At 46.3% G+C, this 13,134-nt stretch overlaps 1 protein-coding gene across 2 annotated transcripts; it reads left to right on the top strand.

Moving 5' to 3' along the window:
• Positions 1–1,033: 1,033 nt before the first annotated feature.
• LOC147097599 (histone chaperone asf1b-like) lies at positions 1,034–12,607 on the top strand. 2 transcript variants are annotated; one of them, XM_085971568.1, is made up of 5 exons: positions 1,034–1,347; positions 1,572–1,687; positions 7,148–7,324; positions 10,065–10,277; positions 12,268–12,607. In XM_085971568.1, exons 1-4 carry the CDS (start codon positions 1,239–1,241, stop codon positions 10,266–10,268), a joined length of 606 nt encoding a protein of 201 aa, XP_085827694.1. In that variant the 5' UTR covers positions 1,034–1,238; the 3' UTR covers positions 10,269–10,277; positions 12,268–12,607. The 2 variants fall into 2 exon arrangements, with proteins under 2 accessions (XP_085827694.1, XP_085827693.1); XM_085971567.1 differs by lacking the exon at positions 12,268–12,607 and having other exon boundaries at positions 1,035–1,347; positions 10,065–11,175.
• Positions 12,608–13,134: the final 527 nt, after the last annotated feature.

Raw genomic sequence — 13,134 nt, 5'->3', positions numbered from 1 at the left:
CCTCCCCCCCCCTCCTCCCCCCTTCCCCCCCCTCTTCCTCCCCCCCATCTCGCCCTCTCCCCCCCTCTTCCTCCCCTCTCGCCCCCCCTTCCCTCCCCCCCCCCTCTTCCTTCCTCCCCTTCCTCCCCCCCCTTCTTCCTCCCCCCCTTCCCCCCCTTCTTCCTCCCCCCCCTTCCCCCCCTTCTTCCTCCCCCCCCTTCCCCCCCCTCTTCCTCCCCCCTTCCCCCCCTCTTCCTCCCCCCCCTCCTCTCCCTCCTCCTCCCCTCCTCCTGCTTCCCCTTCCCTCCTCCCTCCTGCTTCCCCTTCCCTCCTCCTGCTTCCCCTTCCCTCCTCCTGCTTCCCCTTCCCTCCTCCTGCTCCCCTTCCCTCTCCCTCCTCCTTCCCCTTCCCTCCTCCTCCCTCCTCCCTCTCTGCTTCCCCTTCCCTCCTCCCCTCCTCCTTCCCCTTCCCTCCCCTCCTCCTTCCCTCCTCCCCTCCTCCTGCTTCCCCTTCCCTGCTCCCCTCCTCCTGCTTCCCCTTCCCTCCTCCCCTCCTCCTGCTTCCCCTTCCCTCCTCCCCTCCTCCTTCCCCTTCCCTCCTCCCCTCCTCCTGCTTCCCCTCCTCCTGCTTCCCCTTCCCTCCTCCCCTCCTCCTGCTTCCCCTTCCCTCCTCCCCTCCTCCTGCTTCCCCTTCCCTCCTCCCCTCCTCCTGCTTCCCTTCCCTCCTCCCCTCCTCCTGCTTCCCCTTCCCTCCTCCTGCTTCCCCTTCCCTCCTCCCCTCCTTCCCCTTCCTCGCTCTCTCACCCCTCTCTCTCGCCCTCTCCCTCACTCCTCCCCTCTCTCTCCCTCCTCTTCTCTCTCCCTCACTCCATCTCTCTCGCTCCCTCACTCCGCCCCCAGCAGCAGTCTGAACCTCTGTTCCCGCCGCCGGCCGGCCCGCTGATTGGTGGAGCGGGGGCGGGCGGGCTGACCGTTGCTCCATGGAGTTGGTGGCGGGACTCGGGGAGCGGGCCGGGCTCTCGCGAGAGCGGCCGCCCTATAAAAGGCGCGGCTTGGCGGGAGTCGCGCAGTCCCGGAGTGACGGCGAGCGAGTGAGGAGGGTGATAGTGGTGGAAAGAGAGATTGAGAGCGGCGGGCAGGGCGCAGCGGGGCCGGCCAAGAGCGGGCCGGAGAGGAAGAAGAAAAGCGGCAGCGGCCCAGAGCGGGGCCCCGGCTCATCAGCTTTGGTGGGGAACGGAGTCGGACCCCCACCGGTTCGCCATGGCCAAAGTGCAGGTGCTGAACGTGGTGGTGCTGGACAACCCCTCTCCCTTCAACAACCCCTTCCAGTTCGAGATCACCTTCGAGTGCATCGAGGACCTGCCGGACGGTGAGTGAGGGCGGGCGGGCCGGTGCGCGCCGTTTGTCGGCTCTGATTGTCTCTGATTGGCGCGTTAATCCGTCGCCATGGAGCCCGACCCGGCACTTGTCAATCAGCGGCTCCGGCGCGCGTGCGCACTGCAGTGATTCCCAGGGCCCTGTTTTGTTTTGCAAGTTGCCTTTTTTTATATATATTTGTAGCAAGTTGCATTATGGTGGGTTTTTTTCTTTCAGACCTGGAGTGGAAAATCATCTACGTGGGCTCTGCAGAGAGCGAGGAGCACGACCAGGTGCTGGATTCGGTGCTGGTGGGACCTGTCCCGGCTGGACGTCACATGTTTGTCTTTCAGGTACAGGAAAGGAGCATAGGGACAGGAGTTCATTCAACCCCTGTTTTGCCATTTAATGAGATCGTGGCTGATCTGTGACCTAACTCCATATACCTGCCTTTGCCCCATAACCCTTGTACCTTTGGTTAACAAAAATCTTAGCAATCTGATTTAAAATTATCAATTGATCCAGCCTCAATTGCTGTCTGGAAAAGTTCCAAGCTTCAAACACCCTTTGTGTAGAAGTGTTAATTAAATTTGCTCCTGAAAGGTCTGGCTTTAATTTTTAGACTGTGTGCCCCCCCCCCCCCTTAGGCAGTCCCTCAGAACTGAGAATGACTTGCTGCCACATTAAAAATGTGGAAGCAAGTCCTAGAATCCCCAACTAGTGTTAATGGTTTCTCTCTATCTACCCTGTCAGTTCCCCTTCTACATAGAAGATATGTACGGTGGCATAGTGGTTAGCACTGTTGTCTCACAGCGCCAGGGACCCGGGTTCAAATCCGGCCTCGGGTGACTGTCTGTGTGGAGTTTGCACATTCTCCCCGTGTTTGCGTGGGTTTTCTCCGGGTGCTCCGGTTTCCTCCCACAGTCCAAAGATGTGCGGGTTAGGATGATTGGCTATGATAAATTGACCCTTAGTGTTAGGGGGATTAAATACGTGGGGTTACGGGGATCGGGTGGGATATGTGTCGGTGCAGGCTCGATGGGCCGAAATGGCCTCTATCTGCACTGTGGGGTTTCTGGGATTTCTGTGATAGGAACAGGAGTAGGCCATTTGGCCCCTTGAGCCTGCTCTGCCATTCAATGAGATCACGGCTGATCATCCAAACTCAGTACTCTGTCCCTGCTTTCTCCCCATATCCCTTGATCCCTTTAGCCTTAAGAAATATATCCAACTCCTTCTTGGCTATATTTAATGAATTGGCCTCAACTGCCCTGTGTGGCAGAGAATTCCACAGGTTCACCATTCTCTCTCTGGGTGAAGAAATTCCTCCTCATCTCAGTCCTAAATGGCTTACCCCTTATCCTTAGACTGTGACCCCTGGTTCTGGACTCCCCCGCCATCAGGAACATCCTTCCTGCATCTAGTCTGTCTAGTCCTGTTAGAATTTTATAAGTTTCAATGAGATCCCCTCATTCTCAGTCCATTCAACCCCTCAAGCCTGTTTTGCCATTTAATGAGATCATGGCTGATCTGTGACCTAACTCCATATACCTGCCTTTGCCCCATATCCCTTGTACCTTTGGTTAATAATTTTAAATCAGACTGCTAAGATTTTTATCAATTGATCCAGCATCAATTGCTGTCTGTGGCAGAGTTCCAAGCTTATACCACCCTTTTGTGTGTAGAAGTGTTTCTTAAATTCATTCCTGAAAGGCCTGTCTCTTTTAGACTGTGCCCCCAGTCCTAGAATCCCCAACTAGTGTTAATAGTTTCTCTCTACCCTGTCAGTTCCCCTTCTGATCTTAAACTTTGATCAGATTGCCCTGTAACCTTCTAAATCCCAGGGATACCACCCTAATTTGTGTAATGGTCCATGTTGTGGCTGGGCCCATAATAAATGGAGTGTGGTGTGGGTCTGATGATGCAGTAGACACCCAGCACAGATCAATAAGTGCACTGCCCCTTCTGTATTAAGGGGTTGTTTTAGGTGTGCATCCTTCATTGGCAGTGGTTGCAACTGTAATGTTATAACCTATCTTTGCTTTATAGCTGTTTACTGACTTCATTGAGGGGCCTAGACAGTGGATAGGAAGGACCTATTTCCCTCAGCAGAGGTCAATAACCAGAGGGCCTAGATTAGCAGGGAGTTGAGAAGTTTTCACTGTAGGTGGTGGGGGTCTGGATCTCACTTCCTGAAAGTGGTAAAGGCAGAAAGTCAGTGCATTTTTTTTTAGTACTTGGATATGTGCTTTAAGTACTATAACCTACAAGGCTATGAACAAAGAGCTGGAAAGTGGGATTAGGCTGGATACTGTCAGCCAGCACAGAATGATGGGCTGAATGGCTGTAAATTTCTGATTTTTATAATTTGTGCATCCAGGTTTAATTCCTAGTGTTTGCACTTTCCCTTCTGCCCAGTGGAGTTGGTTCTTTAGATTATTTCTAAATAACATGTTTAGCACAAAGCTGCGAGTTCTGCAGTCAGACCTGTGGTGACACTATAGTTTAATGGGTGCAGGTTACCTTTTTAGATTGCTGAAACAAATGGATTGTATGCTGTCCCACTGGGAGGTTGGTAGTTTAGGTACTTCAAGGATAAATCTCAAATCTGTTCTAGCATATTTTCTTAGTGGAACTAGTTGCAGTGCAGACAAGTGATTTGGTCTCCAGTCTGGTGTTTTCTCCATTAGTTACTTCTGGTGTTTTCTCTATTAGTTACTTGAGGCTGATCTCAATTCTGGTTTCCTGTATCCATCAAAATCAAGCTGTAAGATGTGCCATAGTGGTCTGTATGGGTCCTACCTTTGAGAAACTTCAATGTGATTGAATAGAAATATTGGGCTAAATGAAGGGAGATTTACTTGATTGAACTGATCATTTTACACTTTGATGGTATTGTGTATAGCTGGCTATCCCTTGTGCTAAATGGCTGGCAACAATCTAAGCTTTTGTGTGTTTTGAAGATTGCAATGGCTACCTTGTTGATCTGAGCACGTGTGTTGCAACACCAAGAATTGGTTTCCAATCATGTCATTGTCCACTCCTGATTGTTCTGCTATAGCTTAGTATTTTTAGTGTACTCTGGAACTAGTGTATGGCTCTAACTAATCACGAGACTAATAGCTTTCTCATGGCTAATTGCAAGTCTGGGTTGGGCTGTCTGACTGTTAGAATTATGATCAGTGATCTTTCCAGCTAGTTCCTTGTCCATTGTACCCTAGTTTGTTGGCCAAGACAGCCTGTTGCTGAGTATTTGTTTTATCTTCTGTCTCTAAATGGTGCTTTATGACCATTTCTACATGTGAAAATTAAAATAACAGTATCATTTGGATCAGCATGCTGTGGAACTAGAGTGCCTTTACATTGGTTGTGAAGCTGCTAGCTGATAAAAAGAATAATTCAAGTCTCTGCTTTGTGCAGCCTGACAGCTAGTCTTGCCATGCTTGCTGCTTCAAATGGCATTCTGGCTTAAAGCTTGAAGTACTTGAGCCTTGGATGGCTATACAAGATTGTCTCAAGACACACTCGCGTGAGGGGAGGTGAGCCTGTTGGGACTAGAATTCCAAGAGTCCAGCTCTGATTTTTATCCTTCCAAACTTGGCTTGTATTTGGTGCTGCTGGTTGAAATGATGGTTTAAATTCCAGTGCTGTGTTTGAGCCAGGTATTGGGTGCTCTGTCACAAATATCCTGCAAAATGTCTGCCCAACTGAAGGTCAAATGAGAGCAGTTAGAGTTTCAAGAGATGTTGAGTTTCTCCACCAAGATGGCAATATGCTACAGGGGAAATTGCACTTGGTCACAAACGGTACCCCCTCGGGGAGCACCCAGAATTGCTTAAGTGCAGTTTTCCCTGTAGCATATTGTCACCTTGGTGGATAAACACAACATCTCTTGAAACTCAACAACTGCTGTCATTTGACCTTCAGTTGGGCAGACATTTTGTAGGATATTTGCTGCAGAATGAACCTCCCCATCCAGTACTGGCATCGCTGTTCTCAGATTGTCAAATGCATACTGCTGATTCTGTAGAATTCTTGCTGCACAATCTAGATGCAGAGTTGAGCTTCCTTTACATTACATTAGGTTCAGAACTCTTCCTTCAGTATTGTGGGTTCTGAAATTGTGAATCTTTTGGCAGCTTTGTGCTGTTAGTTTGCATCATTGAATCAAAGCTTGATGCACTTTTTGAGCTTTGAACATTTTGCACTGAATAGGTATTTCATCAATATTTATACCCATGACACAGGAAAAAGGGTATTCTGACCTTTTTGGAAGCCAACTATAGTTTGTGCAAAATAGAAGTGCTTTTCAGTGCAATAATTCTGTAAATGTGGGATCTGCTGTTGTCACGATTTCCTGTTAAACTTGAATTAAAAAAAAAAAAAAATAATGGCCCACATTTTATAAATAGAACTGGCTGTGTAAACTTGCCACTGTTATTGCCCCCTTCTCTCCAGTTGGGGTACTGCATATCTTTTTTTTCCCCCCATTATAAATTCCTTTATCAAGCAACCCTGCTTGAACAAGATTGGTAAATGAAGCAGTACATGAGCAAGGGGCGGCTGGCTGTTTAACTCTTGTGTTGGTGCTACAAGCTTGTTCCTCCTCCACTTGAATACTAAATGTCACTGGGGGTATGGTACATGATTGGCATCCAAGAAAGCCCACCTGTACTTTCGAGCCTAGTGACACAATCTGAATCAGATTCCTCCTGGCAGGTGACTAGTTACAGCGGAGTGACTTTGTGCCATTGTACTGCCACTGTAGTAGATTAATAACTGCACACTGCAGAAACTAATAGAACCATAGAATGGTACAGCACTGAGGGAGGCCATTTGGCCCATTGAGTCTGCACCAGCTCTTAAGAGCAATCCAGTTAGTCCTGCTCTTTTTCCCCCCCCCCCCATATCCCTGCAATTGCTTTGAGTATTTATCAATTCTCCTCTGAAAGCTACTTATGAACCTGTTTCCAACCAACCCCCCCACCCCAATCAGGCAGTGCATTCCAAATTCAAACCACTTGTGTAAAAAAATAAAAAATAAAAAAAAATGTTTCTCTTCTGGTTCTTTTGCCAATCCCCTTAAATCTGTGCCCTCTGGTTATCATCTTTCCACTTGGTTGATAGATGCAGCTTCTTGGTTATTTGTAGGCCAGACAGTTCAGGTGTGCGTTGACTCTTGATGAAGCTTCATCCACTACCAAAGAAGGCCTTGGTACACAGAACAGCTTTCCCCGATTGGCTTGTTTCTTTAGCCAGTCGTTCTAGACAGTGGAATTGGGATCTCATGGAAGGCAAAGCTGAGGTCCTGTCTACCTAGTGGATGCTGAAGTTGGAGGATGTCTGGTTCATATCCTAGAAGGATGCAATCCAAGTCTTCAAAGCCAGCTTGTAACTATCAATGTAAACCTCTCTAAGCCTGGAATTGTTTTAGGGTGGGCAGTATGGGGGTGGCTTAAACCTGGGAGAGTTCAGAATGTGGACAGGACAGCAATTCTTCAGTATGTGGGGGCTGGAGGCAGCAAGGAATCAGCAAATTATTCACTTGACTCCCTCCTGATGTACTGCACAAGAGAAGGTTAGACAAGTCTGTGGTAAAAGATGCATTGTGGCTTTCTAGCAAGGAAATTTAAAGGTTTGGAGAATGTATAGCCAAACAATACTGTTTGGGCTGCAAAGGAATGTGATGGTCTTGTATGACCTGGTATCATGATATTCTTGGGATAAATAATTCAGATATACAGCTTGAGTTGCATAGCATTTATTGTGTAGCTTTCTGAATTGTACAACTCTCATGGTCCTCTCTCTTCCAGGCTGATGCCCCAAATGCAAGTCTCATCCCAGACGCAGATGCGGTTGGTGTGACTGTGGTGCTGATCACCTGCACGTATAGAGATCAGGAGTTTATTCGTGTGGGGTATTATGTGAATAATGAATACACAGACCCTGAATTGAAGGAGAACCCACCAATGAAACCAGACTATGCCAAGGTAAGCTCTGCACCAGTTCACTGGTTTTAGTCTTTAGATCCTCTTTAAACAAAGTTGGCAGGAAGTCAGTGCTGCAAAACGCTCAACTTAAACTGTTGGCATCAAGCATTCTGGGTGGCTTAGATATCTTGTAAAGGCCTATCCTGAGCATGTGCAGGTTTGGTGTAATAAAACCAGATATGCAGTGTGTCCTTCTGGTTGGGTGATTTAAACTTTGGGTCAGTAATTTAATTTGTTATGGTTCTTAAAGTTTATTAAGTAAAATGTAATTGGCCAGGGTGATGATGCACTCCAGTTGCTGCAGTGCCCACCAATAATGCAGTGTGATGTTCCTTGCTGTACCATAATGCCAGTGTCCATGTATTCCATGCTACACCTGCCATAGTGTCTCCTCCAGCTGAGATCATTGCCTCACTCATTTAGATCAGTGGCAGATGTGGCCCATCTGTCAACAGACCATGTGTTGGGAGCACGAAGGAGGCCAGGCAGCCTATTGTCCACTGGCTCTTTGCTATAGAAATCTAGAAACTAATGTCATTGTCTTGCTCTGCATTTTAAGGGAAAATGGAATCTTATGTTCTCTGCGTCAAGTGTGGCAAAGCATTCTGTGCTCTGGATAAAGGAATTTACAGCATACTTGGTGATGGCTTTAAATTGCCACTGATTCTCAGCAAAGGAAAGCCTTTCCCTACTTGCTATCAACATTTTTAAGCTGGAATCATGGTCATGTCTGATCCAGTGTAAATAGTACCAGTATCAAAGAAAGACTTGGATTTATACAGTGCCTTTCATGACCACCAGATATCTGTGCCTGACAGCCAATGAATTACTTTTGGAGTGTAGTCATTGTGATGTAGGAACTACTGTGCTACTAATGCCTATAGTTTCTGACTCTTGATGTCATCATGTTTTGATTCCTGATGTCATCTACACTGGCTTACCCCAAGGTCCCAGCTGACTGCAGTGTCCCATCTTCCACCCTCCATAAACTTCAGCCCATCCAAAACTCCACCTGTTTCCTAACTTGCACCAAATCCTGTTCACTCATCACCCCTGTGCTCATTGACCTACAGCTGCTCCCAGTGATGAATGCCTTGATTTTAAAATTCTCATCCTTTGTTTTCAGATCTCTCCATGGCCTCACCCCTCCCTATCTCTAACCTTTCAGCCCTAGTTAGCCCTCAGGGTAGCTACACCCCTTCAATTCAGGCCTCTTGTGCATCCCTGATTTTAATCACTGCACCATTGGCAACTGTGCCCTCAGCTGCCTGGGCCCCTAAGCTCTTGCATTCCCTCCCTGTACCTCTACCTCTCCAAGATGCTCCTTAACACCTTTTTTTGACCAAGCTTTTGTTCATCTGCCCTAATTTCTCCTTGTGGCTCTTACATTTTGTTAATGCTTCTGTGAAGTGCTTTGGGATCTTTGCTACTTTAAAGGCGCTATATAAATGCAAGTTTTTAATTCTGTTCACATGGAATCAACAATCTGCTGCTAATCAGTTTTTTGTAGTACAGTACCCACCTTGTGTAGTGGGTGCATTCATGCCTACTAGGGTAGTCCCAGGTTACTATGTCAAAGCAGTGATGGGATAGGTGGTTTGTTTTGCCTTAACTGATAAAGCAGTCACTTCAGTGACAAACTAGCTTTTTTTGCAGCAGCACTTTGCTTTACTTCATGACTTAATCTTGTGAAAGAAATGCACCTTTTCAGGAGTGATAATGGCCAGAATATCTCTTTTGGTGATCTGCTTGAGAAATAATGGTCAGGACACTGGGGAGAACTCACCTGCTCCTCTTAAAATAGTGCTGTGGAATCTTTCACATCCACAGACAGCTCCTCTGAAAGACAACACCAGCAGTACTGCCCTGCCTGCCTAGATTTTGTGTTCCAATCTCTGGTCTGCCCCATTTGTACCAAATGCCAGCATTACTTGTGTATTCTACACTGGCTGTCGTTGTGTCTTATAAGGTTGATATAACAGCACTTTCATCCATCTAGGCTGGATTTCAGCCCAGCTCCTGGTAACTTGCTGTGCCATCCATTTCTTTGCAATTTGTCTAAGTTGAGCATGAATACCGTCTGAGGCCTAGAAATTCAGTGGGCTGTGCCCTAGAGGGCACTAAATGGGTTGTACGCCACTGGCCATGCCTCCCGCTAAATTTAGCAGGACGCTAATGGTGGCGCTAGCTGTTAGCGCTGTGCTGCCCTGATGGCGAAATTTAGTAGCACCCCCTTTTAATTGCGACCGGTTCAGGGGGGCCTACCTGTGGCGGTTAAGGTGCGGGGCAGCCATTTTTTTGCTGGCTGGCTGCCTGCCAGCACCCAGCACCTCGCCGCGCCGCCGTCCCCGGCCTCCTGTGCGCGCGCCCCCCCCCCTGTGGAGTGCCGGCTGTGTCCAAGAGCCCGGCACTTCTCAGTGCTGGGCTCTTTTGCCAGCACTCGTGCTCTGAGCGTGCTGCAGCAGGCCCCTCCCCTTTAAGAAGGGGAGGAAGGCCTGCAGTACAATGTGGCGCTGTGGCACGTTGCGCTGCGAACTTCAGTTGCAGTGCCCCAAGCCTCAAGTAGTGCTGCGCTTCCCTCGGGTGCTGAAAGTGAATTTGCGGTGGGCGGCCGCGACTGCTTCTGGGGCGGTACTGCTGGCGCCCTGAATTTTTAGGCCTGGGTGTCTTGCTGTTGCAGTGTTCTGGTCTTGTCTTGCATTGGTGTAACCTATGCTGAATTTTCGCTTTTCTCCTCCAGCTTCAGCGGAATATTTTGGCTTCCAATCCAAGAGTTACCAGGTTCCACATCAACTGGGAGGGCGCCAGTGAAAAAATGGAAGATATTGAGAATGTTGACCCAAGTTCAACTGCAATGCTTCCCCCCACCTGTACACCCCTGAAGGGACTTGGAGCAGGAGGTGCCCTGAGTATAGTTCCTGAGAACTCTATGGACTGCATGTGAAACCAGCTGGTGAATAAGGATTTAAAGTGGATAAAATGTGTTCTTTTGTATCGGGGTTTGCTAGCTTTTGGAGTTAATTCTATGGAGTATTTAAGTCAAACTTCAGATTTAATGCCGCCTTAAGGGGTATTGAAGGGGAGGGTAGGCCAAGATTGCACCAGTTGCCCTCAGGGCACTGGGCCACAGCAATTGCAGTGGTTGTGACTGCCAGACACATTGTGATCTACATTCAGCTGGGTTGCTTTTGCCCAAACAAGAGCAATAATGCTTGTTACTGGTAAACATTGCAAAGCCAGTTGGTGCCTATTGTAAATTAGCCAGAAGTATGAGTAACTACAGAATGTATTTGTAGGAGTTTTGTTTTTTTTCTATGTAGTAAGTCCAGGAAAGCGGGGGGGCGGGTTGGAAAAGTCCTGTTTGTGTTGAATGGTTTTTGTTCAATGCCTCTTCAAAATAGCCCAAGAGCTGGTCACTTCCAGAGCTTCAGTTGGTAGCTGGCTGGGCAGCTATGGCCACAAAAGCCCACTGTGACCTCAGCAAATGACCTTTGGCACACTAACTTGCAAAGGAACTGGAGTCACCAGCATAACATGCCATGTAGCCAGCTATGCTATGCCACGTAATCCAAGCTGGAAGTTTAATTCTGCTCCGTGGATTTCCGCTGCCTGGCCTAATTCTCTTCAGAAGCTTAATGAGACTTTTTTGTAACTTTTTTAATATTGGTACTTTGTAAATTGTGCTCCAAACCTACCTGCATTGAGTGTGTGGGAGCAGTTGATTTAAAAAGGTTGAAATCTCAAATACAAGCTTTATAGGTGGTTTTGAAAACTGCAGCCATTTTTATAAATGTTAGTGATGTAGAATTGTACTGTCTTTCTTTGTCTGAATAAAAGCACTTGTAAATGCAGTAGTGTCTTTTTATTAACAATGATTTTTGAATGGTTCTGTTTGCAGGTGCAGGGACTGCTGCACAATGAAGGCTGGGTCTTGCACCTGATTATGCTTTTAATAGCATCTCTATAAAGAGTTCCTTAAATTATCAAAGGATACTTCTGTTCAAGTGTGACCAAATCGGAAGTAGAAACCTTTATGCACTGGGGGAAAATGGTTCACAGTAAAATATTTTTGTACAAAGATGATCACTGCAACCCTGAGGGGGGAAGGTTGTAATGTCCTAGCTGTTTGCATCTTTACCAAAATGCAAAATTGATGGTAGAATGGATTTCTTTAACTGGCTATCCGACTGGGCAAGCTTACTTTAACTGTCCAGTAGGCAGTTGCGAGGGTTAAGAGTATTAGGATAATTCCTTTATCCTTTTAAATAACATAAAAAAAAAACTAGATAGTAATGTTTGACAACTTAATTTTTTATTCCAGAACATAAGACTACATACAGAGCAGTATGCACAGTCCTATGTCTGAACTTGTGTAAGAACTTGCTGAGAATTGCAAGCATCACTTATCCAAAGCTGTTCACAGTACCTTGCCTTTTGGCTAGCTGAAGTTCCTGCTGAATTTTTGCTTTGGATCTGCCTTATAATTTAGAAAAAGCTTTCATTGTCTAATTCTTGCAGAGGTTAACTTTTTTTAGTTGGGTGTTTGATGACCCATGGGCCTCATGTTCTGATCAATATCCTGCTATATTGTCTGGTTTCATCCCATCAGTAACCTTTACTTCCTGTGTTTGCTCTTCCCAAACTATCGTGCTTTATCCTGGGGTGTCAGTGATCAGAAGCTGAGAACTGCCACCATGTAGATCAAACCAATTTTGATTTACTGTACTAGTGTGCTTAACCATAATTGCTACACAAACTGTTCTGTACCAAAATAATAATGATTACAAGAAACTAGACATGTCTTTGTCCACTTTGTAGTGTTTTCAGGAACTAGTTGCTGAAGCTGTCATCTAAAATTGCACAATGAAGGTACAGTTTGAAATGTTAAATGTCCTTTTTTTATTTGATCTGTTTCAAGCATTCACATGTTTCCTTCCCTCTAGGATTGATGCAGGCTGTACTACATGCAGTGTGATGGGTGGCTTAAGGCCACTTGTTTACAGGGAAAATGGAAGGAATTACAATGAGTTTCTTTGACCAATCAAGGCACCTGTTCGGTTGGACCATCAATTTCTAGTCAAAGCTGTGACATCTGGTATATTTTGACTGGGAATGTGTACAAGAACTGCGTCACTTGCTGTTACAAAATTGATCTTCATGCAAATATCTTGATTATTGGACTGAAGAGGCTGTTGGCTCTTTGTGGCATTTATTTTTGTGGTGATGTATTAAACTGTCTTGATTCTGTCCTTGTAAATAAATTTTGTTAGCCCTGAAAACAAACTTGGTATTTACTCCTTTTTGGTTGGGAGAACCTAATGTGCATCTGCTAACTTTTACTTGTAAGGTTATTATCCTATGCTATCTCACTGTTGGTGCAGGTCTGTTTCTAGGTGGCTTTATCTGCCTATGAAGATTGCCATTTTGCATTTGAGTGGTTATCAAATTCCTCCATAGCCTCACCCCTCACTGCTCCTCCACCCCTACAATTTTTATACCTGCTCCAATTCTGGCTCTGGAATTTCCTCCCTGCACCCCTCTACCCTCGAGACCCCTTAAAACCTACTGCCCTAATAGCTCCTTGTGTAGGTGTCAAATTTTGTTAACACTCCTGTGAAGTGCCTTGTGCTCTTACTAAGTTAAAGGTGCTATAACCATACAAATTGTTACGGGGTGGAGATAGCCTAAACCATAACAATCACTTTTTGGCTTAATCTCTTTGCTTCTACAATTTAAAGCTGGTTTTATATTGGCCTTAAGAGTGCACTCAGTTTAGATGTGTTTGAATGCAGTTAGCATCCTCAACCTTC

The sequence above is a fragment of the Somniosus microcephalus genome, chromosome 31 (genome assembly GCF_052327205.1).
Source record: "Somniosus microcephalus isolate GS21.2 chromosome 31, FLI_Smic_1.0, whole genome shotgun sequence".
Classification (NCBI taxonomy): Eukaryota; Metazoa; Chordata; class Chondrichthyes; order Squaliformes; family Somniosidae; genus Somniosus; species Somniosus microcephalus.
This window is presented reverse-complemented; position numbering and strand designations above follow the sequence as displayed.